The sequence below is a fragment of the Fusarium verticillioides genome, chromosome 6, assembly GCF_000149555.1.
Source record: "Fusarium verticillioides 7600 chromosome 6, whole genome shotgun sequence".
In the NCBI taxonomy this organism is placed as follows: domain Eukaryota; kingdom Fungi; phylum Ascomycota; class Sordariomycetes; order Hypocreales; family Nectriaceae; genus Fusarium; species Fusarium verticillioides.
In genome coordinates, this window is record NC_031680.1 from 2,485,632 (window position 1) to 2,511,719 (window position 26,088).

A 26,088-nucleotide genomic window follows, 5' to 3' on the forward strand; every position below is an offset into this window, starting at 1 on the left:
CCAACATGTCGAGAGAGGAATTGTTCTTTAAACAATCACAAATTTGTAGATATTTTGCCCTACCTACGTAGATGTGATGAATTGAATGCCTCCTGTCTTTTTCGGATAAATATTTATATTTGACTCTCGTTGGCGCTATGAATTCACGCCTCCGCCTTGATTGCCGACGGCCCTTTGAATCTTCGAAATATGGCAATTTTTCTCTTGCAAAATGTTCCCCCAACAACTTTTCTATAGGTCGACTGTTTCAGGACCAACACCTCAAAGGTCAACGGCCAATATTTTCTTTTTTCGAGAGGACATGTATTTGGATTGCCAACTTGAGCCATAGACGACGATTCTCTAAAGCTCACATCGGCCTCAAGTAATTCATGCCATTGAGGCTCGTCCATCTCATCAGCATCACTCTCAGATCCTGTATAATCTTGCGCCATGGGCCTAACGCCTATACGTATTCGAAGCAAGCGGAAATTTCCATCGAGAGACAACCCGTCTCCTCGGCAAACTATCGCATCTCTCCCTGACGACAATATCAGCCCCCCCAAGAGAATGAAGCGCTCACTATCAAATGTCCTCGCCTCTCGATCTACGCGTTTCAGGCCGGCTATTCAGGCTCTTCCGGCCGAAATCTTGGAGAGTATATTCCTTTACAGCGCCAATGTTGCCCTCCCCCGGTCCGCGCCGCTCATAGGATCAAAGCTGTCTGGGCGGGCTACTCTCATCAGGTTCATCATATGGGCATTCCAAGATACTTGGGAACAATCGTTCGGTGACCCTGAGAAGTTTGCTGCACTAGATAAGAATCGTGTATCTGGCAATTGGCAACTCCAGGTTTGTCAACACCATCATACTTCAGAGTATGTCACTGTCTAATATTGTTGGTTTAGTCAACCATATTGTGCCTACCTTGGATCACGGCAGAATTCATTCTCCAGGCGCAGCAGACCTGGGTAGAAAAGTATGCCAGAGACCAACATTATCGTCATTATCTTCCTCAGTTGGATGATGACGGTGATCCCTTTATTTATGGACACGGCCATGATTTCGAAGGTGGCGTAGGGCACTTCAACTCACAGCAGTGTTTTGAAGCTGATTATCAGGAGGTTCTGTCCTGGAAACCTTTCGAAAGGGTTGGATCATGGGGTGGCTGTGATATTCACCCAAAGGTACGCATTCCTACATCCCTCATCACCGGTCCATGGGACGAAAAGAATCTACGCCTCCTGTTCTGGCTCCGCAGGGGTGGGCTAGTTTATGGCCTAGAAGAGCATGATAGATCATGGGAGATTCAGCTGGACTGTCTTCGTAACGCATTTATCGACGCACCGGAGCCTAACGCCTTCATCACAAATTTGATCGATCTCACTGCACTGTGTCAGGGTCTACCGAGAGATGTTGCCAGAGAGCAAAGAAGACGCATTGATCGACGGCTGAAATGGGGTGCTGATAGTGTCATCTCGAAGGAGATACTCCGACAGGTCTATGGAACAATAGGGATTTTCCACGATGGCTTTGGCACTTCAAGCTCCCCGAAATAAACGGCTGGTAGTCTTGTTTCTCGGCCAAAGAGACAGCACTGCCTCCCGGTTGTTCCGTTCCCCTCATGTCCAAATCTGCACCCGCAAGAATCGGGTAAGCACTGTCACTTCGAGCTACCACATTCAGCTCGCCGACATATATCATAACCTAGTTGGCTTCAGCCAACATCAGAGTCAGGGCAGTGAATGTTGTCGCACTAGGGTTCAGCAGGATTCGTGTGAACTCATAATGGCTCATCGTGCATCCTATCACCAGCACAAACCCGGACGCCCTGGCGGTTGCGGGGCCATCACATCTCAAAATAAGGAATCGAGTTCACCATGATTAGAAGTATGTTGTGTATTTAATAGACCTTCCTAGATTAATGGGGGTACACCTTGTGATAGAATGTCACCAGGCTTCATACGGTTCGAGTCTTGAACGAAATGGCCACATGTCGTGGAACGCCTCAACACCATGAATAAGAAACGCAGAATATCACGTATGGAAACACCTTAAACTCAACAAGACTTACTTCATAGCAAACTTACCTCTACCTCCAATGTCGCATTGCCTATGAAAGACTTCTTTCATCTCCACCTCAGCCAACGGCCTATCTTGTTTGTAGCACTAAACTTCACGATGTTCCCCTAGCGATAACAACCAAAGCCCAGCCCTGTACGTAATAAACACACACACGCATGCACTTACACACGAGACTTGCTAATGATGCCACTTAAAACGCACTTGAGGAAAAGAGGTCAAAGACAGGGGTAGACAAGGCAACATACATACTGTCAAGACTGTGCCAAGGAGTTGGGATATGACTCACGCCGTTAGCACATTATGTCCAATGGACCACGCGATTCCGGGATTTCGCGGCCGCAGTTGAAGGCGCTCCTGGAACTTCCGAGTGAAAAGATTCTCCAGCGTGCATTGCTTGGGAGTGTGACTGCGATTCGCTCAAGCACACATCGGGCAACCTTGGATAAATTAAACACATGCTCAATGTAGAGTTTTATGGTAAGAATCATGCCTTACCTCCTCCGGTTCTCGAATCTCATTCCCCGAGCGTCCTCAGGTTTCAATAGTCCGGATCGACATGCAGATGTTGGTCTGTATTCGATTCTGACGCATCACGTAGTCACAAATGGTGAGTGGTTCGCTTCAGTTTGCGTGAAAGGCGGGGGCAATTTAGTGTTCCAGCATAATGCTTTTTGATTTCGTGCTTGTCTTGCTTTGCTCGTGCGTCCTTCTCCTATCCGAAAATTGGTTCCATAAGGGATTGGGAATGACTGCCACGAGTCCACTACCGCGAGGACTGTTTCAAGCTAGCTATTAGATTTCGCCATAGCGTCATCGCTCTCCTCAATTCAGATCATTCTTGGGACTCCTTTGCTCGAGTCCGCTTCCGAAATCGACTGCTTTTTCTTGCCTTTTGAGTTCCCAAAGTCTGCCTTTGACGAGGTCGAGTGGATTCAAGCTTTGGCTGTTTCCGAAGACAACATGCGGTCTTGGGATGTCTTGATTGCAGGAAAGGGCAAATTGAACTCCAGTTGATGCAAAACCGATTACCTTGCAGATTCCTTCTTTGACGCCGGGGTCGTTCTTCTTGGATGACCGGGTTTGTCTGCTCGGTTTTGATAGCAAATCAAACCGATTACCTTCCTTAACCTTCTCGCCTCTCCTCTTCGCCGTGCGATACTTTTTTCAGTGCCGTCAAGTCCACACATGAGACTTTGGCAGCAAACCAAGTAAAGCCAAATAAATAACAGTAACAAGTACAAAACAAAGAAAAGCAGCGTCGTCCTAGTCATACAAGATATGTACTCTTCACCACCGAACGACCCCTTGAAAACAGGCAGTCGCCGCCACCACTCTTGCTCCGTAGCCCATACGAGACATGCAGGCAAATGAACACGCTTTTCGGCCCAAAGCCGAGATACCTGCAGACGCTGATAGAGCAGAATTGTGATCTCTCAAATGTGGTATCAAGGCCTTTTAGCAAAAGACTCCATTTCTTCCACCCGCCACATCAATATATTTAACAAAGAGAATTTTCTTGATTCGACATTATTTCTTGACTTTCAAGTCGTTTATAGCTTATCTATAGTCGACAGGGTATCAAGTTTGGAACAGTGAATATCGTTACCAACGTGTGATTGGCTTTTTTAGTTGAGAATACCCTCCAACATACCAGGTCCCCGAAGGCCGATAGCAGGATGGACAGACGAAACTTCGTAGCCCTGAGCCGCTTCGGCAGAGCAGCAGACTCGCTTGCCGGTACCAGGCAAGCTAGGACGGACGGGGATCTGGAGATTCGACTCAGAGATAATCCCTCGAGTGCGAACCAACGTATCGGGCCAGGCAGGATGCTGGGTAGAACAACGACCACCAAGGATCTCGCGAACGTTTTCCTGAAGGCAGTTGTCCATAGAGGCGGTTCTAGTTCGCTTCGTGCCACTTCTAGGGGCAGTTGCGGGCACAATCTCAGCTGCACGATAATTATGGAGCTCCTGTAAAGCACGAGCGGCATCAGAATCGCGAGCCATATCCTCAAGTTCCTGCTGTCGTCTCGCCACGGAAGACTCCAGAGACAGGTCCACGAGCTTGCCAACCGGGCCGGTGTAAGATTCGGGGGAGGACGTATCACAGTGCACATCATAATCCTCTGGAACCGAAGGGATTGTCGGCTTCTGGCTCAATCTCTCGTTACATGACTTCGACGCTCGGAATCGCGACGGCATACCCAGTCTGGAAGAACTGAGGGTCGCGCTAACAAGCGATGAAGAAGATGAGATGGAAGAAGAGCGCGAGGAACGCGACGAATCCGAAATCATCGATTCGGGTGATGAAGCTGTTGACACTGAAGTAGCAAGGGAAGATCGGCGAGTAGGGCAGTAGGCTTGAGGGGACGATGTCCTGGTGGCAGGGAGACGATCGAGGTACTGAGATGTGTTCGCATTGTTGGCTTGAGCCATGGCCAAACCCATCGCAGAAGACTTATTAAGCATGTGGGAAGCGGCACTCGCTGCAGGAGTGCAGAGTCCACTGCTCTGAGGGGTAAGTCGAGGAGTTGGCAGCATACCGAGACTAGGGGCCGCGCGGCTAGAAGTGCATCCTAGAGCCGCTGATTCCATAGCCATAGGAGTACTGTAGGGCTTGGGAGTTGGTGTGGCTTCCGCAGATTCATAGCCATATGAACTCTGAGCTTGGTGGGGCATATTGAGAATACTGCGAGGAGACAAAGCACAAAGATCACTTGACCTAGGGATAGCAGGAGTTGCAGGAATCAATGAGGCGAGATTCGTCAATTCCGGGTTCAGACCCAAGATGATTCGCTTCCAATCCACGACTTGCTGGGACACGACCTGGGGAACACCTCCGGGAGAAGGAGGGCCAGACGGAGGAGGCGTGTACTTGAGAACAATATCGGTCCATCGCTGGAAGACCTCATCGACAATATGCATCTTCCAGTTGACTGCGTGGAGAAAAGCGATTTCGTTCTGGTTGATCTCTTGAGTGTGAAGTCCCGAAATCTTGCTCCAGGCCCGGGCAGAATAGTTTCTATCCTGAAGATACTTTGAGGCAAGGATCAGAGCCGCGAGGAACATACGACGACCGCACTGAAGGGCGCGATCGGCGTGTCGGTCCTCAGGCTGTTCCATGGTGAAGTTGTGCTTCGGCACATGGGGCTTGATGAGAATTAGATAATAGAGAGCGACCTGCAGAGTCGAGTAGCTGGTTCGTGACCGGCGCAAAGTCTCTTGAATAAATGTGCGCAGGGGAAGAACGGCCCTACTTCCAAGCTCATTTCGGCAGGCGACAGAGGAGAGTGGCCAGATGGCTTCAACGATATGTGTCGACGAATCTAGAAGGGTGAAGGCTAAGCGTATGGACGAGTAATCACAATCCAGTCATAACATACCGACAAGGCTATCTACGAAGTTAACTTTTCGGTCAGACTGCCGGACCAGAACCGGAGGGCACGCGGCGCGTGCATTTGAAGTTCTTCGTGGGTTCTGGCGTAATTCGGCGGGGAGTGCTTCCGTCTGTGTGTTTTGGACGCGACGCCGCAAGTTGAGACTGCAATCAGCAACGGCGGCCTTTCTCGAAAAATAGGAATCGCAAGAGTCGGAGTCGGAAGAGTGTGCGGAAAGAGAGGACTCGTCGGAAATCTGAGAGCTGGTGTCGGACCAAACAGAAGTAGTGGAAGTCGAAGCGGAAGAAGCTATTGAGGTGTTGTAGGGTGCATATTGGGAGGAGGGGTTATAAGCGGGCGACAAGGTTGCGTCGCACATCATGTTGGATAGTGAATAAAAGGATCCTGAACTGCAATCAATTCAGGGGTTTATCCAGTCGCCGTCTACGGCTAAGCCACCAATCAGATCGTGGTTTGCCGATAAATTCGCGGGGTCAAAATCGAGTAACGATACTCCGTTGCAGCGCGTGTAAGTGCTGCTTCGAGGTATAACCTTGGTCGTATTTTCAGAGAGCTTCTAGACAGTAAAGTGCAAAAGCGACTTGATAACACAAACGATGAGACCGGAGGACGAAGCGGAGACGGCGACAGGAATAAGATATGTTTTTTCAGCAGGCATTGCGGCAAGGCTTCAAATCTCGAGTGAGGTTGGAAGCGAATGGTAGTCTTAGAACAAGGCTACCATCAGGGCGATCGAATAGTGGAAATCGATTTCGAAGGTTGAGAATTAATAGGGATCAAGTCGGTGTTAGTTGATTATGCAAGGTACTGTTGAAGGTGTGGCTGAAGATGAGATGACCTGAAAGAGGTGGTGAGGGAGTTTATTAGATGGCCGAGAGAGGGTGACTCTTTGCTTAAGTGGCCTAAGGGGCGAGTGAGGCGTTGAGTTGGTGGTAGCCTGCGGTGGTGGGATGTGACTCTTCTGGTTTTGCACGGTGGCAATTCTGAGCAAAAGCGGCGGGGGCGTGTGGCAGGTGTAAGCCAACTGGCGATCTCGGAGAGAGCGTTTTAGAGTGTGTGCGAGGTGGTAGCCTGTGCCTGGTTCGGTACAAGGATGACTAACAGGAGGTTCGTTCGTCACTGTGAGTGTGGCGAAGGAACTGATAGCGGGCTGCAGCCTGGCAGGGGAATGACAGTGAACGGGGAAATCGTACAGGTGACCAGAAATAGAGTCAGAGAAACACTAACAGAAAATTGGTTGGAGCAGGTGAATAGAACAACAGGAACGAAATGACGATAGATGAGTGAAAGTGAAGATGGGATGGGATGGTGGTAGAGGCCACGGGCAAGTGAGCAGCAATACAGCGAGTCCGGAGACTGACACGAAGAGTGAGTGACTCGAGTGGCAGACAGGACACTTCTCGGTGGAATCACCTCACTGATAGAAGGCAATGATCCTTGCCTGAGAGTTTGGGACGGGTGCGGACGAAGGCCGGGGGAGGCAAGGTTGGTCCCTCGAGTGGACAACCTTTTAGGCTTGGGCTCGGCTGGGCTTGGCTGGGCTGGGCTGGACTCGGCTGGGCTGGACCTAGGCAGTGCTGTGCTGGAATTTGTAGGCAAGGCCCCAAATGTGTGTATCCTCCGCCAGTCGTTCAGGCGGCAAAAGAGAAGTAGTTGTGGGAGTTTTGATTTGAAAAGTTCGCCAGAGGCCAAAGTGAAATCCCGCCTGCGGCCCTGACCTGAAAAGAAGTACGGTTTGAGCAAGGTTGGAACAAGTTTTTTGAGAGGAGATTACCAAGATCAAAACAACAACAAAGATGAAGACAAGGCGCCGTGGAGAGTGGAGATGTACACGATCCAGAGCAGACTTCAGAGAGTCGCTTGGGGACGGATTCAGAGGGCGAAATCGAACATTATGGCGATGATGCTGTTCGATGGGGGGAGGGGGAAAAGGCGGGAGATGGCAGCAGCGGGCTATGGCATAGTTTTGAATGCTTGGGAGAACGAAAGCGTGAGCAAGACCAAGAGGAGAGGCGAGTTGAGCGTCGGTACCTACGGCGCGCTGCAAGACTGGCCAGCACGCGAGGTACTGTACCTCGCAGAAGTGTCTGTGAGAGATATCCGTACTGTACGACCGAGCCCTTGTAGGCCTTTCAACCAGTCAGTGGGCTGGTTGATCTTGCCCTGGCATCTCACACTGGACGGCGTGAAGCCCCTCTTTTCCAGCTCCGTGCGACACTGTGCATAGATCGCGCATCCTGTACATGCGTGGCCTTCCACGATGGGCCTAAAAGCGTGTCTGCCTTTTGGCGTCGCCTTATTGGTCCTCGATATTTAACAGCGCGTGTCTTTCCCCTCCACCATCCACCCTTTCCACGGCGCCATCCACCTCCACCTCCACCTCCCGGGCTTTTGAGTCTTGATCAAGGCCTCAAGGCATCAACGGATTTCTGTTTCCCTGGCATCGAAATTCCACGTACTTGTACGTACGGTGAGGAGAAGAAAAGTTGACTTATCGCTAACGTGTGATTCATCGTCAAGTTTAAGAGGCCTGCTGTATGTAGCTATCTGCTACGTATGTCTAACTTGGTCTTTACTTGCTGGATGGGCCTCACATGAGAACAAGCACGGCGCAGGTCTTCCTTCATGCAATCATCATGAACTCGAATGGAGCCTTGTCAGTAATGGAATGGTGCTCTGTTCTGCTGCAGCTTTCGTCAGGTTTATTGCTACAGGTACCGAGCTCCGTGACGATGACCAACGACTTGGATTTGACTCACCTCATCTTTGAACACTTCACTGGGTTAGCACGCCAGCCAGGTTCGTCCGTCTCGCGTATCCCTGCCGTCCCGACCACCCTGGTCACCGTACCAACCCTTTCTGGTTCCTTGACTCTTGACTGAGTTGTCGACTGCCTGTGCTCGAAATTGAAGAAGCCATCCTCGTTTTAGGTTCTCGTCATCTTCTCCTGGGATCAGTCAGTTGTTACACGGTTGCCCCTGATATATGTACTTCCGGACTCTTGGCCTCACGCATAATGAAACCTCAAGCTTTCCTGAGAAGCTGATACCTTACTACCCAGAATGATGCTCAATTAAATGCTACTGAGCTGAATCTTGACAGCCAGTGCTTCGCTTTAGCCTTTTGCCTTTTTTGGGTGGAAGCATACCCTCCAAAACTTAGCTCGAGTGTGTGAAGACTCCTCTCCTCAGCTTTTGATAATGCACACCTCCGTCTTGTGCGCCAACACTTCGTGAGCATTGGTAAATCTGGTATTTCATGATGGTGGTTACAATATAGCCAAGAGAGGGGGTGTTTGGTCCTCATTTGACGGCAAGTGTACGGATTATACTGGTACTGTCGCCAAGATGTTGCCCGGACATCGTTCACTCAGCCTTTCGAAGCTGCGCTGTAACTAGCTTCCTTCACAGGAGCATTCAATGAAGGCCGAACAATCTGCCCAATGGAAAGAAGCCTGTCTCACACAAATCTCGAGAGAATCGATTGTATAAACATGTGGGTAGGAATGATCGGTCTGAGCTTGTCTCGCCTCCGAATAAGTTTGTTGGCAGAATCCGAGATCTCTTCTTCAAAACTTGACATCTGTTTACTTTCGTCAGCATCAATAAAAATCGACATGTATGTACATAATGTCTTGCCACTAAAGTACGGTGGCACACCTATGGTAACGAGAGGCATTTACGAGACTGATAAAATATAAAGTTCTATCTACGGAGTAGTCCCTATCGCATCACAGTCATTGAACGCATGTTCAAGTCCGGTGTCGATTCTGGCCTTTACCATGTTTGGCATTTGTCACAGTCGATTAATTCAAGGCTCCTGTTCCCCTCACACTTACGCGTGATCTATTGTAGAAGGTCTCGCCATTATTTCTGGGCTTTTGTTCATCGGACATCTATGGGGAATACAGCCATCCCACAGTGACTTAAAGTCCTTTGAACGGTTCCGATACAGCAATCCAAGGTGGGTACTACATAGTAGACCTCAAACACCTGGCATTTTAGTAAGGCAGTAGGGCAGACAGGCAGGTAGTGATCCAACACCAACATCGTGACTCCGCGACTCGGTTTGTTGCCCACTGCAGAAACACAAGCCTCAAAGGCTATCATGCAGGGCAAGGACACAGTTGCTTCAACATGATCATATAGTCGCCAATGTGGTGTCCAGGAGAATTCTGTCCCTCTGTTTGTGTTAACCTTGGTTGGTTCACCAAGCCTTGTCGGGCTACGTACGGTTGCTTGGGACCTTGACCGAGTAGTTGACTCGGTCATCTCAACAAGCTAAGTTTGATGAGCTTCGTCATCGAAATTACTGGCTTCTTTGTGATAATACTGTTACCACATGTGCTACCTCGAAAAACCTCTCTCGTTCCATCTGCGTGATGACTGGTGTTCTCTTTATTCTAGCCTATCATGAGAAGGCTGATTTACAGACACCGCCTTCATGATTCTGCTCCCACAGGTGCTTATACAACTCCTCATCAGCTGCACATCATGAGCGTGAGCGTGGGCTTCTTCGTTTCTTCGGGTACTTCTTCTCCTTCGTGATGTATCCGCTGATGGTGAAACACGATCCTTTTCCAGTCATGTACGTACTCGGTGTTCTTGGACATGATGAATGCTCCTTCATCCGGCTCGTGCGCCCACCAAGTGGCGGCACGCTACCAGCCCCTTAACAGATTTCAATTTCTTTGTTATTCGCCAGAAGTCCCGATTCAAAGTCGCGCGTACCGAGCTCTATGGTCCGCCGTACCACACTCCACTTGTGTTTTGTTCAGTGTCCTCCTCGGTCCAGAAACGGGACCCGTTCGGTCACCGGATCCTTAACAGATCCGGGCGGGCATGGACAAGGCTCATTGTTCTCAGGTAACCTGTTCATGCTAGAATGATAAACCAGGGCTCGCCACGAGCATCGTGCTCCCGCTGTAACATGATCACGGTACAATTACTGGGTATCTTAACGCACACTTTTTCTGTGTGCTGATGAAGCTGTGAACTTTCAACGACCGAGGCTCCATTTGCCCTACCCATGGACGTTGTGGTTGGCCCATTGATTGTGACTCAGTGCTGCCAACCTTTGTTCTCTTATCAAACAACAAATGAACACCACAGTAGCACCCTTGGTAAGTTCGAGAATCGTAAAGGAGTACCACTCGGTTGCCTCTCGAGACAACAAACGTCTCGAGAAAATGGCGTTCAAGTAGTTACAGTATCTCATTAGTAAGCTGGTGTATGTATTAATATATATTCAGTATGCGTTACGTCTGGAAACATACGCTCGCTGTCTTACCCTAGACAATAAAGAGTGTTTAGCATGTCCGGGGCTGCCCAGTCACTTCGAAAGGTGGATAGGATACCAATGCTTGCCCCACAGCACCCTTCTACGTATTCCTGTGAAGGGCCAGAGGGCGAAGTAGTTCAGGTTGCGTGTAGGTTGCACCGCCGCCTAGGCCTCAGCTTCGGTTGGATGGCTGAGTACAGATGTCATGACGCACCGCAGGAAGAAGCCCCTCACGGGATCAAAGGTTTATCAAAGAAACAATGGGATTTACCGAATATAGTCACCTTCTCTGTTCGTGTCGTCCTCAGTCTCTGACCAAGTCCTCGAACAGTGAGTGAACCCTTCGTCAAGCTTATCCCCCACATTCCGGCCCCCAGTCCGGGAACTTCGGGGCCCCACGGAAACTCTCATATTCAAGATGTGTGTTAGAAACTACTTATTACTACGTGCATATGGCAGTGTATGGTTACGACCATGCGGTGCTCTGTGAGGTTTTATTACAGCCTACGTATCCAAAGTTGTCCTGATATTCCGTGCCTTAGTTACTATGGTAGCCGAAAAACACACTTCTTCCCAGTCCCTTAGCACGACCCCTGCTTGACCCACGCCCTCGACTCCTTCACCGTCAGATTTCGAACGCGCGCTTAGATAGACAACTTCCATGCTCGAGAACGTGGCTGCCTAGGTAGCTACGTCCATGCTGGCCACACGCTGTGCATATCAAATCAGAAGTGCCCTGGCCTGCCATTTAAAGTTAACGATGCAAGTCTCATCGTACTTTGTTGTGCTGAATCCTGAAAACCGGGCTTATACACAAAGGCATTGTTCAAGAAGCCACAAAAAGCGCCTGAACTGAGTTACCAACTACTATGCAATGTAGTCGGAATCCGATATCGCTCCTCGTCAAGCCACGAACTTGATGACTTGCATGCTCAAGGGTGACTTGGAAATGCAAGTCTCATCGAAACCTGTCGAATGTTCTCTGGACAACTGAGGTACATGATGCATCCGAACGCATACAGGGGAAGAGGGGATCGCGATTATACCTGTACCCCACAAGATAAGCTGAGCCGCTGATCTTAACAGGAGATTCACGGAAAAAGCCGTGATGAATGAACCATCTCAAGTATGATGGGGACAAGCTGTCTGCTAGGCATGTCGCCGAACCAGTCAAGCTGTCGTAAGTACGGTATGTCTCTGCTGTTTTACCTGTCGAGGAATAAGTGCCAACAGGACGGCCATTGGCTTTGCGGTTCGTATACTGCCACTGTAGATATCACGGGAAGGTTGAAAGTCGATGGGAATGTGATTCATCTCACGAAGATTTTGATTGTAGTGAAGAAATTATTATAGGCAGCCCTCAATATACGCCAGCTTTGTGCACCATGCTGCACCCCCCCTTCATTCTTTGTATCAGCGCGGTAAACTGGAAATGATACCTAACCTACCTGTATAATCTACTGGCTGGACTCACCTACGCCGACGGGAGGCATCGCTTCTCAGTTCCCGTATTTCAGTCATAAACGTGGCCGAGTTACGAATATGTGTTGAACCACCTGACCACTGCTGTGAAGCTACAAGTCAAAGCGAGCGAGTCAACTTCAAGGCATAATTGTTACGCGAGACCTACAGTGTAGCTAAATCTGCAGGTCGTTCGTTGGTGTTCGCAAGTAACACGCTTTGGCTAAGGGAACAGCCTAAGCTGCTTATAAAACATGAGCATCGTAATACGATTCCATTGAAAAAAATAACGAATACAATTGACCAAGATGAAATCGTTTGCAACTTTTGCCCTTCACCGTCTCAGTCTTTCAGCGTCAATTTCCTAGCTTCTCACCAGCGGCCTACAGCAGCGCAAGACGTTCACCATTTGTTGCAGTGTGAACCACCGTCTCATCCAGCCCTTTAAGAGGCCATGTAAGTGCTGGCATCGACACCCTCCTTGGGGAATTCACTGGATACTTTTAGTCGCTGTGATAATGAAGAAAAGAGGAAGGAAGCAACATACGGAAGGGCGACTTCGAATCGCTTCTCGATCTCCTTGAGCACCTCTTGGTCTTGGTCGGTGCTGACGAATGAGATGGCCAATCCCTTGGTACCGAATCGCCCAGCACGACCGACACGGTGCAGGTAGGAGCTGGCATCGTTGGATAAGTCGTAGTTGATGGCGAGGTTGATTCGCTCAATATCAATACCTCGTCCAAAGACATCGGTAGCAACGCAAATTCTCTTCTTGAACTCCTTGAACTCCTTGTAGCGACGAATACTGGATAATGTTAGAAGCAAGCACAACATTTAAAGGCCCGGTATGGCAACTCACCGTTCTTCCTGACTAACGCCAGAGTGGACGGCAATAGAAGGAAAGTTACACTCCCTGAGGAGCTTGTCAAGCTCAGTGGCACGAACAGTGCTACGGACGAAAATAATGACCTGGTTGAACTGGAGTTCATCCAGAAGCTCGTTGAGCTTGCGATTTTTCTCCTTCTCTTCCAGCTTGATGTAGAACTGCTGAAGACCGTGAAGAGTGAGCTTAGTGTCCTCATCAACGTAGTGCTCGGTGGGGTTCTGCATGAACTTCCGGCAAATAGGCTTCACCTCCTCGGACAAGGTGGCCGAGAACATCATAACCTGCTTCTGAGGAGGTGTAGCGCGGAAAACATCTTGCACATCCGTGCGCATATCTGAGGCCATTAGCGTACGTTGAAAGTTGGTTGCATGAGCGAGACTCACCAGGCTGATCAAGCATCTTGTCACACTCATCAAGCACGAAGATGCGAACGCTGCCTAGACGTAGGGCCTTGTCACGAACGAGGGCCTTGAGACGTCCAGGAGTACCGACGATGATGTGAGGGCAAGTGTCCTTGTTCTTGAGTGTCTCCATGTCGGTCTTGATGGGAGTTCCACCATAGAACACACCGGTCTTGATATCGGGCATGTACTTGCTGAAGCGGTTGTACTCGTCACGGATCTGGTAAGCCAGCTCTCGGGTGTGGCACATAACAACGACGGAGACCTCTCCGTTCACAGGCTCGACCTGCTGAAGGGTAGCGAGAACAAAGACAGCTGTCTTTCCTAGACCAGACTTGGCCTGGCAGATGATATCACCACCGAGCAGTGCCTGTGGGATACAGGTTTGTTGAACTGTCGATCGAACCGATGTTAGAGTGGGTTTCTAAGAAGCAACGAACGACGGGTATAATCTCAAGTGTCCGTCCATCGTCGCAGCTTAGCCATTGTATTCTCGCATTTTCCATTGATATGGATTTGGAAGAGTTTTATATCGACGTGAGGTAAGGGCTCACAGGCCGGTTGGTTGCACAAGCAACCATAGCCTAGGAGCACCAAGAAGTGTCTTGGTGCCTCGCGTTTTCCTTGTTTTGCCCTCGTATATACCAGAAGAATCCGTTCGCGACAACGATTGACATATTATCCGCTTACGCATGATAATTCTGACAACAATGTTGTGGTTTTGCGGAGAACCACGTCTCTCACCCGTGGTCTTTGTCCGCCCGGATATGGACCATCTCTCAGATCCAGCCTTGACCGCGCCGACGATGACGAAAATGACGATTGCGAAAAAAAAGTGGCCATTTGTTCTTGCTTGCGAGATGGACGAACGCTTGAAGGGAGGGGATATGATGACTTAGGGTATTAAAATATCAAGACTGACCCTCCGATGGATGTTCGAAACCGCAGTCGCCGATGGCGCGAATTAACTCAGCCTTCAAAAGGAAATCGCGGAAACCGGTGGAATGAATGCCGACGTAGCTGCCCTTCTTGTCGACATTGTTGCCGGCAGCAAGCTCGCCCTTCTTGCCGTTGGAGGTGGTGGCGGTGGTTTCGTTACCACCGATCTCCTCATCGGAATAATCAATGAGATCTTCCTCGTGAGACATGTTGACCGGGATTTACAGGTAGTTAGATGGTTGATGCGGAGGCTATTGCAGAAGCTGTTCTTTGCAGCGAAGTTGCGATGACGAGTCTGACGCGATTATGTTCGAGTCGCGTCGTCGTAGGGTGTCGAAAAAGTGGCGCAGGCGTGCTGTTGAGATGACAGAAAGAGAATCAAATGCGTTTTTCAAGATGTGAAATGACGAAAGGTGTCGGGAACCAGGATACTCGTTCCAAGGTTGGCTTGAAAGAGTCTTTGTTGAGGCTGAGAAGGGAGGTGCTAGAAAGCAGGCGGGAGCAAGCAAGGTCGCTGCTGGCTAAAGAGGACCGTGCGGAGCCCAATCACGTGACATGAATATAAACAGTGCCAGGCATTTCTCTGCACTGGCCTAACACACAGCAACCTCAGGCATAGGTAGTAGGTACCTTGAGGTAAGACTCAACCACTTCATATCTTGATAACCAGCAAAAACCCGCCATATCTCAGAAGTCCCAATGGCGAAAGGCAAGGAACCAAAAGGTGTCCAGAACCGCATCATCTACTCTAGAGCATCGTACCTCTATCAAGCTGCCTCATATCTTACCAAACATTCCTCAACTGGGCAAGATGCTGCAGCAAAATCATCAGCCTCAAGCCACGGGCACAAGGTTTCCCCTCAAATAAGAAACGAGGAAAAGGCGCTGAAGAATTTGTCTCGTGAGGCCCTTTCAGACCTGCGAGCTGTGACTCTCAAAGCACAAATACGGCGAAGTCCGGCTATGAAGCAAACTATTTGCAAGTTTTGCGACACTCTACTGGTCGAGGGTGACACCTGTACATCAACCGTGGAGAATGCGAGCAAAGGAGGGCGAAAGCCATGGGCTGATATCTTAAATATCAACTGCAAGACTTGTGGTAATGTCAAGAGATACCCAGTCTGTGCCCCGAGACAAAAGCGGAAGCACATGCGACCGCTTGATTATAAAGAAGGCACAGAACATAGCAGCAATGAATTAAAAGTACAAGGGCCGGCTGCCCAGACAACACCACACGAAAGGCCCATCTCGACACCAGGCCAAACGCCAGGCCAAACGCCGGGACCTTGAAGAAAACAAGAGGAAGCCAAGGTCGTTCCAGCAACGAATAGACTGACGTCGTGCTCAAGGACCAAGCCCAGCTTAAGTTGTATTCAGAGAAATTACGTCAAGCCAGAGACTGGGAAAGCTGCTTGAGTCTTGACTCGAACATTGAAACTGCACTTTTTCAGCTGCACTAGAACATATGTGTTCTCCGCTATATCCATCGCAGTTCAAGCTTTCTAGCTGGAGGTTGCCATCCTCTCATAGCATATTTTTATGCTGACAATAGACTACAGACCAGGGCTTTTGGGAAGCCACCCGGCCTTCTTCTTAAGGCTGGGAGCACTGGAGAAGCTTATAAAGATATCGATGCTATAATTCTACCAAGCTCTTACACATCAGTCAGCAGGAAGCATAACTTCTTGCTGAGAGGATGTTTTTTTTTTTTTTTTTTTTTTTTTTTTTTTGACAAAAGCGGTTTCAGAGCGATTTGCGATACGCCTAATGGAACATAACTCATGCTTAATTTTCGCCATCCCTTGTCAGAAAATCACTTTTCTGTCTCTCCTATATTGGCTATTCAATTGCTACTTTCCTGGCTGTCCAGTTTCTTTGACACTTTCCTCTCCCAAGACCTTGCTTGCTGCCATGAACCTGTCCATCAAGTCAGCGACTCTGCTTCATACATACACCACCACCATCCACCGGATCGAAAACACTTACAAACCGCCATGCCAACTACCAAGCCCACGCATAGCTTCTGCTTGGACACTTGTCATCCGTAGCAAGTTCTCGGTGTCGGACAGATTTGATGACAACTGTGCGAGTTGAGAATTTAGCTGTGCCTGGGTTAAGTTAGATACCATTATCAAATGTTGTTTTCATTTAGAACAGGTCCGCTCTGCAGCCCGAGTCCTTAAATTCACACGATCAAGGAGTTGATTGAAAACTACCAGTGATGTAACAAGGGTTGAGGGAACTCACGAGTTGTCGTGTCTTGACAGCACTTCCACTAGTGGCCATGCTCTGTCGCACCTGTGAACCACTCACGTTCCGCGTCGTCATTGCTTTGTTGGATGTAATGTGGTAGTCTTTCTCCCTAACTTCGAATCTCCTTGCGAACTGGTGAAAACGAGATGACCTCTCTTTTGGTGAAGGATCGCCCGCGTCCCAGAATTCAGAAGAAGGAATACTCGGGAGTAAGAGAAGGACCAACGGCTTCTTTTGCTGTATGCTCGTGTATACGAGGCAGTCTTTTGGAGATGCAATTATGCTGACCTTGCCTAAGATACCCTAGGTATTTGTAGGTGTTCAAGGTTGGTAGGCCTGATGAAACCTACCTTATCTGGAGAGAGGCAGTGATTTGGGGTTTGTTTACTCCGTACAATATCGATCCATACAGTACCTTACTAGCGGGTGATTGGACCGTGCGTTTAACAATCATTGATTGGTTCCGCAATATGTACGGATATGAAGGAGTCTGTTTCGACATTCGAACAACAGCTTATTCATAGTATCCAAGGGCCGCACCTAATCATTATTCAACTGTGCTTATCAATCTGTCTCTGATATGTTCCTCTTGCGCGGTGTTTTGTCGCAAACAGAACCTAATATTTATTAGATGTAGTGGTTACCTTATATTATATCCCGATTCAAGTAAAGGGTGTCTTTACAGCCTTGTTGACCTTCACCCGAGGATCCTTGGTGACTTTAGGCTGACTGGCTGACAACTGAATGCTCACTCTATTCAGGGATTTTTACGGAGTACACTACGGAGCGAATAATGTCTGCCTAGCAGCCTACAGCCCAGAAGAGCACTGCGATCGACAAAGCCCCCCCTGTACCTTACAGCTGTGGGTATCCCTAGTGGCTTAATATCCTACTTCGTTTGTTCCTCCGACGTCATAACTGCTAACAACGACTTGGCCAGTGCAGCTTGTCTATGGTGCGAAGGAATTGAGTGTAGATCAGAGGATCGTGGCTCGCCAATTGTACGTAAAGGGCCAGATGATCCAGCGGTTGCGTAGTCTGGGCCTATTAGGATCGTGAGTAGCCAAGGCTCAGTGTCGACTAGATAAATCCTTCTATAGACACGCGCAGATCGGAATGTTATGTATGTATCTATATCTAGACATCAAGCCCCTCACACAACCAGGTTGAGTTGATTTTAAGCTTAATTGAGACTTAATTGGTAGTGTCATCTTTGCCTCCGCCTTCGAATATGAAAGCAGTTCTCCCAATTTTTGCTTTGACCTCCTCGGCCATCGCATTTGATGGTCAATACGGGACGGGTGGAAGCCCAGGTAACATGAGCGAGCAAGCATGGCAATCTGCTTTCGAGAACCCCAACGCAACAGGGACATATAAATTTGAGGCGTATAATGTATCGGAAAGATTCCCGCCAAACAAAACTGTTGACGGATGGACGGCTACCATTCGCGTAGCCAATATTACGGACGACCCTGAGGACGATACACCTTATCCCGGCACCGACATCAGTGTTCAAGCACCAGAGGGAATGAGGGTCCCAATGCTGAATAGCAGTCGTACGAACTCTTCAGACTGGCATGTGTGTGTTGCTTTCTGGGGACCCAGTCGCCTGAAGGATGAAGCAACCGACGATGCACAACACGACGATGGAGACTGCAGCTCGTTCCTTGACGAAGACTGCCTAGAGGCCTTGAACACAGAAGCAGCTGGATATTTCTGGAACGGAGAGGAGTGCACAATGCTGCCACATATGCCAGTTAAATGTGAGAAGTATTACAAAGACTACGGCCCAACGTATGGCGGAGTTCGTAAGTATAGCTTCACAACCTATTCGAGCAAAAGGACACTGACCCGCGACATAGCTGGGGCGAATCTGAGTCAATTTGGCAGCGGAAGGACCTTGATCAGCCAACGTCCACAGACGGCTGGCAAATATAATGCGATGACCCAAGAGGAAGCATATGACTACGCTGTGCGTGGTGTTTGGACTGTAATGATCAACTGGGGTCGTCGTGATCCCGACACATATAGTCAGGACGATGTTTTACAGCCTTCACTGTTGTGCCTGCGCACCAGGAACATCACTGGAGGCAGTGAGGATCCTAACGACGGCGCAAGAACAACTGGCTATGTAGCTCTGGCTGTTTTCTCAGCTTTGATGACCACGCTATTGTTGGCATATTGAGTCGAGGTGCGGAGTATACAGTAGTAAAGTGGCTCTCTGCCGGATGCTGAGAGAATCGGGCAATGGGTATTGTTGACTATCAGGCTGCTTCTGGCTTGTCCTTCAGGTGGATAGATAATTCAGCTCATGATACTAATGGTTAAACGTGATATAGAAATCTTTGACCATCATTTCATCACTTTTCTCTTCCATACTACTATTTCGTATCTATATATATTTCCAATAGGAATGCCCCCAATGCCGCGGATGGCTTTCCTATTCACATTCCACAACGTCTCGCGATGAACAGATTTAGCCAGAAAAAGAAACAACCATCCGTAGTCTAATTTGATTGTGTAAACCCACCAAGAAAAACAATGCCTATCATGATCCCTCCTCATTTGCTAAGTCCGTTTGACCTTTCATGACATGTCCACGCAAACTTCTGGAGGGCGCTTCAACAATCAAAGGAAAACAAAGACTTGCTCCCAGCTGGTGCAATGCCTTTGGTCTTAATCCACCCACTTCCTCGTTTTTCCACCGGCACATTCATTATTCAGTCCCAACCTGTCTTTTGTAAAGCGGGCTTTGCTTTCTCCGAAATTCCCTTTTCTTGCGCGAGGCTGTCCCAATATGCCAAAGCAGAACCAAGACTCGGGCGTCTCATGAACGAAGCCTTGAATAATTGAGAGCCGATTATATGCTGAAAGGCACCAGTATATCTTCCCCAATTCCAATGCATTATTACCAAGGATAGACTAATTCTGTTTGGTTGTTCAATGTATGTACGGATTGTATCGATAGGAATAATTAAAAAGACGTCGTGTCTGAGAATAGTCCAAAGTGACTGTGACTCTTGTCGTGTCGTATCGTGTTTTCGATGGAACTCGGGCGTATGATAAAAACAAAATGAAATAGGGTCGTCCTCGTCGAGGTGTGTCGCAAAGTTGTTCAAGCCAGATGCATAGATGCAGTACACATGGCCTCAACAGGGCTTCGCGACGGGACAAATAAATGATCCCTTTTAAGCGATGCAGAAAGCATGACCGGAACTCCCTGCGAAAACAAGAATATCAAGGCCTTGCTGGAAAGGCGTCTTGGATGGAACCGTGTGTTGGAACCTGACGTCCTAGGTACTCCGTTGAATATTATCGCCGTGTAGAGCGTCCTAACGCACACCGATTGGCGGCCGTGGAGGCAAGCTGCCTTGACTGCTGTTTGCAGACTGTTCGGAATCAAATTCACCACTGCCCGCGCTGGCGCTCGCACTACCCGTCAGACTGCGAACATTCCTAGGCTTAGTTTGGTGGAGGGCGCTCACCCCAATATGTTGTTCAACTTGCTGTGGTGCTACTGAGTTACCATGACCAGGTGGGTGACGAGGGACAGGTTGGCGAACACCATCCGGCGGTGATGGTCGGCCGTTCATGCCCGGGCCAGGACCGTAACCACCGGGAGGCGATCCCCGTCGGCTACCGCCTCGCATGGATGGAGTATAAGGATTCCCGGGAGACTGACTGGCGCGCCGGGGATAAGCACCATTCATCCCGGGAGGTCCACCGGGACCTGGGCCGTGCTGCATCTCGTCAAGCCTTGACGCTGTTAGTGAGTTTGCTCGAGAGCCTGCGTTCATCGCTCCACGGTCAACGGATCCATAACGATCCGAGGAACAGCTCATGAGGGGGTCTTCCAGGATGTTTTCAGAAGTCATGGAGCTGTGACCAACTTGAGAAGATCGGTTGCGGCCGAAGTTGGGCCTGAATCGACCGCCTCGTGTAGGAGGCGGCATGTCATCGGGATTACGGCGAAACTGCCCAGGGCTTGGTCCTGGAGCCTTTCGATTCTTTCTCGAGGTAACGCTCATCATATCGAAGTTGTCTGGATCGATCAGCGGAGGGCCAGGGTTGGCAGTAGGGTCAAAGTAATCGTCATCGTCATCATCGTCTTCGTCAAACACCTGCTTGCTGTTGCGCATAGGATGAGGGCCACGACGAGGGCCAGGGCCTCCAGGAGGGCCAGGTGGCGGTCCACGGCGCATTCGCATTTCTTGCTCACGAATTGCCATTTCACGCTGCCGCAAGGCCAACTCTCGTTCTCTGAGATTAATGTCTGCTGGGTCACCATTGACGGATGGCTCGGAACCTTCGGGGATATCGTCATAAAGAACGAGATGAGAGAATTCTTCCAGGTTAGTCTCCTCTAATGAGCCTCGCCTTGAAGGCTGACGAGATCCAGGACCGTTCATTGGAGGAGGTCGACCATAACCATTGGGTGGTCCACCATTCATCGGGGGCGGCCCACGGCGCATACCGCCTTGGCTGAAGTTGGAAGAGTTCCGAGGCCTGGGCTGGCGAGGAGGCATACCATTTCCGTTGGGCATACCGTTCATCATGGGTCGATGGCTGTTTTGTGAAGGCATTCGAGGCACAGGTGCCGCGGAGGGGGAGGCGGGTGGTATGATATTCGCATTCGGATCGCCAGGTTTGGGTCTGCTGCGGTTGACCAGGTTAAGGTTATGAAGAATCGAGTAAAGTGTCTCGATACGAGGAAGGGAAATATTCGAGTCTCTAGCCAGCTTGACGGGCGATCCTAGGTACGTCTCAACCTCCATAGGTCTTCGAGCAACGTAATCCTGCCACATTATGCTCTCTCCGGAAGCTTTGGACATTTCATCAATCGTCTTCTGCTTGAAATCGGGATCAAATTTGCATCCATTAGCATCAGCTAGACGAAGCAGCTCGTCAATGACATCCGATACCATGTCCCTAACGCCAACCTTTTCCAAGAGCGAGGCATGGTTGGGAGTTTCGAAGATAACGCTAATCGGATGGAACGCAATAGGACTGCAACGTCAGTTAGTTGAGCATCAAGGCGTTTAGATGAAAGACAAACCCTATCACTCTCTCGTATTGCTGTTGGCGGATATTTGGCGAGACTTTGCATTCCACTTGGCCAGAACTAAGTGTCATTGCTAAGGCCTGTGCCATGTCCTCCTGGATGGTTTGTGGGATATTGTTCGGGTTGTTAGCAGGACCAATCCAGATGTCTGCTGGCCCTTTATGTTCAAATTCACTCTGGCCGAGTTGTGTGAGCTCAGCGCCTGAAACAAGTGATAGGACGACATTGGTAGGAAATCGCTCCTCCAAAGCAGCTTCGACTCCGAGAGTATGTGTTGTGTTGACGATGATGCATGTATGCTGGGGGGTGACGACCGAATCAATGACTGAGGCAAGATCGTAGACATCAGGTAACGCCTTGACGCAGAGTACGACATAATCGAATGGGCCGTCTCGAGCGCTCGCGGCATCCTCGGGATTTCGAACAACTTGAAATGTTATCTCAGCATGCTGGACGAAGGGAAGGGAATTGTTTAACCATACCATGTCGAGGCTTGAATCTCTCATTGCCAAATATTGGGGATCTTGATTGACAATCAGCATATTGTTGGAGTCATAGCGCATTGGTTCACATACTTGAACGAGATACCGTATTGTGCCACATGCTCGTAACCAGACTTCCAAACGAGCGTCACATCACACGCGTTGGTGGCCTGGAGCCTCCATGATAGGAACGCCGAGACGGGATTGCCTCCCACTGAACAGACTGACATTAGCTCACTGTTGGCCATGATGAGCGACAAGAGTGGGACGCTGCACGAGCAACCGTCCTGACGGTTGACGTGAGGATTCAAGACAAACGAGTGAAAGGAATACAAGAGACAGAAAAGATTTTGAGAGATTGTGTCAACTGATGAAGGATTGGGAGGGATCAGTTGATCTGAAATGACGCGACCGTCCACTTCTGGTTTCTGCGTGAACTAACCCTAGGTATGAAGGGAGAATTGTAAGAGAAGAGACGACAAACCTGATAGAATCTTGAGCCGGGGCGATACAGGCGCCATAATGTCTGGCGGGTCCTAATGTGGAATAGTGGCCTGGTCCAGTCTGAGGGTGTAGCGGAGCGGTTTCTAACGATGGACCCGTAGTCTTGGGGCGTATATTGGGTACCACAACACAACAAGATCGGGACTGATGGAAGTACCTGTCTAAGCAAGGATATGTACGCTCAAACTGACGATGATTGCCGTTTATTGTGAATAGAGATGCGGGCGACGAGGATCAAAGACGATAGCGCAGCTCAATTGTGCATGTAGCGGCTCGGGAGAAGGAAGCTATCGAATGGGAACGAGGCCAGCGAGGCGTCGGTGGGCGAGAAGACGGCAGTGATAGGTAGTGACAGCCAGCCGTAGAATCAACGAGCGACAGGGCCTAAATCGTGGCGTAGGCGGAAGGATGGCGTACCAGGGGGGAAGCACAGCGGCGTCTCGTGCGTCAACTGTCGAAATGCAATGAAGGAGCAAGAAATCTACAAGCGGCCAGTAGTGAGTATGATGAGTGGGACGAGAGCTGAGATGGCCTCGGTGGACGGTGCACCAAACGGGGTGTGGGAGATTATCTGGGGATTGTAGTCGGACGGACTGTAGGAGCGAGAGTGGGCTGAGCTGAGAAGCTGCAACAAGAATTGGGCCCTTGTTCAAGCTTAGAAATCTCACAGCGGGCGCGGAAGAAGCTGCGCGGACTTGGCTCTAGGAGGATTTATCGGTACGAGTACGGCGGGCCCCCGGTTGTCCCTTTTTGCGATCGACTAGGCTTGCAGCTTCTGCGCTGCCTTGACTAAATTAATCAGCTTCGGGTTGATGAAAGAGAGGGTCGCCTGGTCTTTGGTGTGTTGTGTGTTTCGCCTGTAAATGATGATATGGCCCGTGAATGATTGGGCCTCGATTTGAATTGAGGTGGCAGGGGGGGTAAGGCGCCGCCGAGAGAGAAAACTCAAGTAGTGCAGTGCCTACCTGAAGTGTACTTGGCAGAGACAACCACTGTAAATCTCTCTGGGGACCGGGGTGTTCAAGATGTTCTGGAGAGGCTAGGCTAGACGATTATGACAAGAGGAAAGTGAGAGGAGGCGTGTGGGAGAAACAGAAGATGCGAGTGGACAACAGACCAGTAAAGATAGGCCAAGTCAAGAACCAAGGGGGCCGAGCTTTGCAAGGGGCCAGCGAAACAGCAAAGCAACAAGCAAAGCGAGCAAGCAACAAGTGCGTATGTAGCAAGCAGGTATGTGAAAGAGAGGCTTAGATACAAGGAAATAAGACAAGGGGGGACCCCGGCCGGAGGCGGCGGCATGTACGATATGCGGGAGTGGCTCAGTCCGACTGGAGGTAGCTTGAAGGAAGAGAACGATATCATGAGCTGCAGCCTGCCAGTGGTTGGGAGGCTCAAATTACATGGCAGACATGTGCGTGTGTGATGAGATGCAATGCAAGGCGAGGATATGGTTCAAAACGGAATGCTGCCCCCCAAAAATGCAACCCCCCGTATTTGATTCTGTTGTGCCCAGAAAAAAATGCCAATGGCAAACAGGTTGGGGAATAGGCAGAGACGGCTAGAAAGAGGGGTGTGTGATGAAGGGATGGATGGAGGAAAGCTTTGAAGTCATGATGAAGCAGAGACTATCCACTAACACTTGCTCCATGAAACTCAATTGGAGAACCAGGGCAGCAACGCATAAGACTTCAGGCCAAGCAATTCACAACAATAGCAAGAAATCAACTTACAGCACTGTTTCTCTTTTGTCCCTCGCAATAGAATTATTATTCCCAACTCAAGGATAGTTAGGCCGGTCGGCCAGTGGTGTGGCAACAGTGACGAATGGTGACGAGGACGGGGGACTCGGAAGACCTTCGTTTCGAGCTCGATATGTTGCTGGAGCTAACGAGGATCGGTGCGGAGCGGCCGGAAGTTGAGGACCCAATGCCACGAGGAAAATACGCGCAAGCTTAAGGTTGAATTAAAATCCTCCTCCGTACGTAGTTCGTAGTCCGTACTCGAAGAGAGCGAGCCCAGCTGATGATTGATTGCACAAGTGACTGCCGGAATACCGTTGAAAGTACTCCGTTGACAAATATCAAGGGATCCGCCGCTAAAGATCCAAAGAACTCAATTTGAGTGTCTTGGTGTGGTTTTTTTTTTCGTCCGTTCAAAAGAAAACACTTTTGGCCAAACACCGAAATTTCTTAACAGTTCAGGATCCAATGTCCCAGGGTTTGAGAATTATTGCCGGCTGTTTCTTGTTCTAAACATCGGCCTCATTCGTCGCTGATTCTCCGTTCGATCGTTGTGTTTCGCATTTATTTTCTCTTGGGTCGAGTAGGTAGCTCGCTTTGTCGTCGCGTGTCGTCTGGTCTCCGCTCTCGCTTTCTTTTCAGCTTCGGTGGTCAAATGTTCCCCAGACGCCACACAACCCGAAAGATTAAAAAAGAAAAAAGACCGAATCTCACGTAGGCTGCGGTTGGTTGATGCAGCAAACCAGAATCTACAATGTCCAAAAAAGGAGAGAGAGGGTGAAGAGGAGAAGTTTCTGCTCAGTCAAGGGAGAAGTAAACGAGGGGAATCAATCACGCACAGCCAAATGAATACGAAGCAAACCCCCCCAGAAGCGAGAAGTCAGTCACCAACAATTGCTTGGTTAGTACGAATAGATGGGACCCTAACTCGATTGCCCTCAATCCGTCCAAACCCAAATCTTCCCGACTCTGCCCTTGTCTTTCAACCTCCATCGCCGTCCATTGTCCAAATTCCTTATCATGATCCCTACCAGCATCTTCCACCCTGACATCCACGTCGTGCGGCACGGGGTCGCGCGGATACTGGAGCATATCATCTGACGCCGCGACAACGGGTAAATTGATGTTGGTAGCCGGTAATTAGGTTTGATGATGAACCGAATATGCAGATACCCAGGCTTGAGGCCTTGATAGATCTCCAAGCTCCAATCTTGTGCAAGCTTTCTATGAGAGTTGGCTGTATTCTGCGCAGACCACACATGGCATGATCCATAATACCAGTCTACTATATAGGAAGTCGGACAGCCAACAACGGCTGCAGTACGACACAAGGCTCACATCAAAACTCCTTGAGTTGGAGTAATCAAAACAATTGCTTGACATGGGTGGCTGCATTTAGAACCCATCATGCCTAGAAAACCCTAGTGTATCTGGCGGTTTAGACACCGTATTGACTAGCTCACAGTTCATCAAAGTTAATATTAGGACAAGCACATGCAAAGATAAACCCCTCTCATTCAGAGTGCAGGGCAACCCTGACGAGCTGCCAACAAAACAGCTGGATGTGACCTATGTAAAGTTCAAGCGCCGTGGAGCATCACACAACACGATGTATGTACG

At 49.5% G+C, this 26,088-nt stretch overlaps 10 protein-coding genes across 31 annotated transcripts; 6 read left to right on the forward strand and 4 right to left on the reverse strand.

Moving 5' to 3' along the window:
• The first annotated feature begins 191 nt into the window (after positions 1-191).
• FVEG_02004 (hypothetical protein) lies at positions 192-2,219 on the forward strand. The gene is made up of 2 exons (XM_018889083.1): positions 192-831; positions 888-2,219. The coding sequence occupies exons 1-2, from the start codon at positions 433-435 to the stop codon at positions 1,536-1,538; spliced, it is 1,050 nt and encodes a 349-aa protein (XP_018745159.1). The 5' UTR covers positions 192-432; the 3' UTR covers positions 1,539-2,219.
• Positions 1,823-9,442, reverse strand: FVEG_02003 (hypothetical protein). 11 transcript variants are annotated; one of them, XM_018889081.1, is made up of 5 exons: positions 8,511-9,442; positions 8,221-8,408; positions 5,447-8,142; positions 2,560-5,389; positions 1,823-2,501 (listed from the first exon to the last, which is right to left on the reverse strand). In XM_018889081.1, the coding sequence occupies exons 3-4, from the start codon at positions 5,820-5,822 to the stop codon at positions 3,690-3,692; spliced, it is 2,076 nt and encodes a 691-aa protein (XP_018745154.1). In that variant the 5' UTR covers positions 5,823-8,142; positions 8,221-8,408; positions 8,511-9,442; the 3' UTR covers positions 1,823-2,501; positions 2,560-3,689. The 11 variants fall into 11 exon arrangements, with proteins under 11 accessions (XP_018745154.1, XP_018745153.1, XP_018745152.1 ...); XM_018889080.1 differs by having other exon boundaries at positions 5,447-8,145; XM_018889079.1 differs by having other exon boundaries at positions 8,473-9,442.
• FVEG_14968 (hypothetical protein) lies at positions 7,184-7,688 on the forward strand (the record flags this gene model as incomplete). The annotated part of the gene is made up of 1 exon (XM_018904024.1): positions 7,184-7,688. Exon 1 carries the CDS (start codon positions 7,287-7,289, stop codon positions 7,686-7,688), a length of 402 nt encoding a protein of 133 aa, XP_018745158.1. The 5' UTR covers positions 7,184-7,286.
• Positions 7,746-9,235, forward strand: FVEG_02002 (hypothetical protein). Its single transcript, XM_018889071.1, has 2 exons — positions 7,746-7,922; positions 7,982-9,235. The coding sequence occupies exon 2, from the start codon at positions 8,056-8,058 to the stop codon at positions 8,341-8,343; it is 288 nt and encodes a 95-aa protein (XP_018745157.1). The 5' UTR covers positions 7,746-7,922; positions 7,982-8,055; the 3' UTR covers positions 8,344-9,235.
• A 2,427-nt stretch (positions 9,443-11,869) lies between the features above and the next one.
• FVEG_02001 (hypothetical protein) lies at positions 11,870-12,094 on the forward strand (the record flags this gene model as incomplete). The annotated part of the gene is made up of 1 exon (XM_018889070.1): positions 11,870-12,094. One exon carries the CDS (start codon positions 11,870-11,872, stop codon positions 12,092-12,094), a length of 225 nt encoding a protein of 74 aa, XP_018745145.1.
• Positions 12,056-14,914, reverse strand: FVEG_02000 (ATP-dependent RNA helicase SUB2; the record flags this gene model as incomplete). Of its 4 annotated transcripts, XM_018889067.1 has the most annotated exons (5): positions 14,412-14,914; positions 13,472-13,882; positions 13,062-13,422; positions 12,750-13,007; positions 12,056-12,695 (listed from the first exon to the last, which is right to left on the reverse strand). In XM_018889067.1, the coding sequence occupies exons 1-5, from the start codon at positions 14,635-14,637 to the stop codon at positions 12,647-12,649; spliced, it is 1,305 nt and encodes a 434-aa protein (XP_018745142.1). In that variant the 5' UTR covers positions 14,638-14,914. The 4 variants fall into 4 exon arrangements, with proteins under 4 accessions (XP_018745142.1, XP_018745144.1, XP_018745143.1 ...); XM_018889069.1 differs by having other exon boundaries at positions 13,472-14,914; XM_018889066.1 differs by having other exon boundaries at positions 12,647-13,007; positions 14,412-14,911.
• A 124-nt stretch (positions 14,915-15,038) lies between these two features.
• FVEG_14967 (hypothetical protein) lies at positions 15,039-16,139 on the forward strand. Its single transcript, XM_018904023.1, has one exon. It carries the CDS (start codon positions 15,128-15,130, stop codon positions 15,716-15,718), a length of 591 nt encoding a protein of 196 aa, XP_018745140.1. The 5' UTR covers positions 15,039-15,127; the 3' UTR covers positions 15,719-16,139.
• On the reverse strand, positions 16,128-17,096 carry FVEG_01999 (hypothetical protein). Of its 3 annotated transcripts, XM_018889063.1 has the most exons (3): positions 16,676-17,096; positions 16,415-16,536; positions 16,128-16,345 (listed from the first exon to the last, which is right to left on the reverse strand). In XM_018889063.1, exons 1-3 carry the CDS (start codon positions 16,754-16,756, stop codon positions 16,279-16,281), a joined length of 270 nt encoding a protein of 89 aa, XP_018745137.1. In that variant the 5' UTR covers positions 16,757-17,096; the 3' UTR covers positions 16,128-16,278. The 3 variants fall into 3 exon arrangements, with proteins under 3 accessions (XP_018745137.1, XP_018745139.1, XP_018745138.1); XM_018889065.1 differs by having other exon boundaries at positions 16,128-16,536; XM_018889064.1 differs by lacking the exon at positions 16,676-17,096 and having other exon boundaries at positions 16,415-16,585.
• A 430-nt stretch (positions 17,097-17,526) lies between these two features.
• FVEG_14966 (hypothetical protein) lies at positions 17,527-19,092 on the forward strand. Its single transcript, XM_018904022.1, has 2 exons — positions 17,527-18,489; positions 18,544-19,092. Exons 1-2 carry the CDS (start codon positions 17,913-17,915, stop codon positions 18,864-18,866), a joined length of 900 nt encoding a protein of 299 aa, XP_018745136.1. The 5' UTR covers positions 17,527-17,912; the 3' UTR covers positions 18,867-19,092.
• On the reverse strand, positions 18,851-25,904 carry FVEG_01998 (alcohol dehydrogenase). Of its 7 annotated transcripts, XM_018889061.1 has the most exons (7): positions 24,460-25,904; positions 22,710-23,518; positions 22,319-22,439; positions 22,226-22,266; positions 21,738-22,170; positions 20,167-21,688; positions 18,851-20,101 (listed from the first exon to the last, which is right to left on the reverse strand). In XM_018889061.1, the coding sequence occupies exons 2-7, from the start codon at positions 22,744-22,746 to the stop codon at positions 20,087-20,089; spliced, it is 2,169 nt and encodes a 722-aa protein (XP_018745134.1). In that variant the 5' UTR covers positions 22,747-23,518; positions 24,460-25,904; the 3' UTR covers positions 18,851-20,086. The 7 variants fall into 7 exon arrangements, with proteins under 7 accessions (XP_018745134.1, XP_018745131.1, XP_018745135.1 ...); XM_018889058.1 differs by having other exon boundaries at positions 18,851-21,688; XM_018889062.1 differs by having other exon boundaries at positions 22,319-23,518; positions 23,695-25,904.
• Between the last annotated feature and the right edge of the window lie 184 nt (positions 25,905-26,088).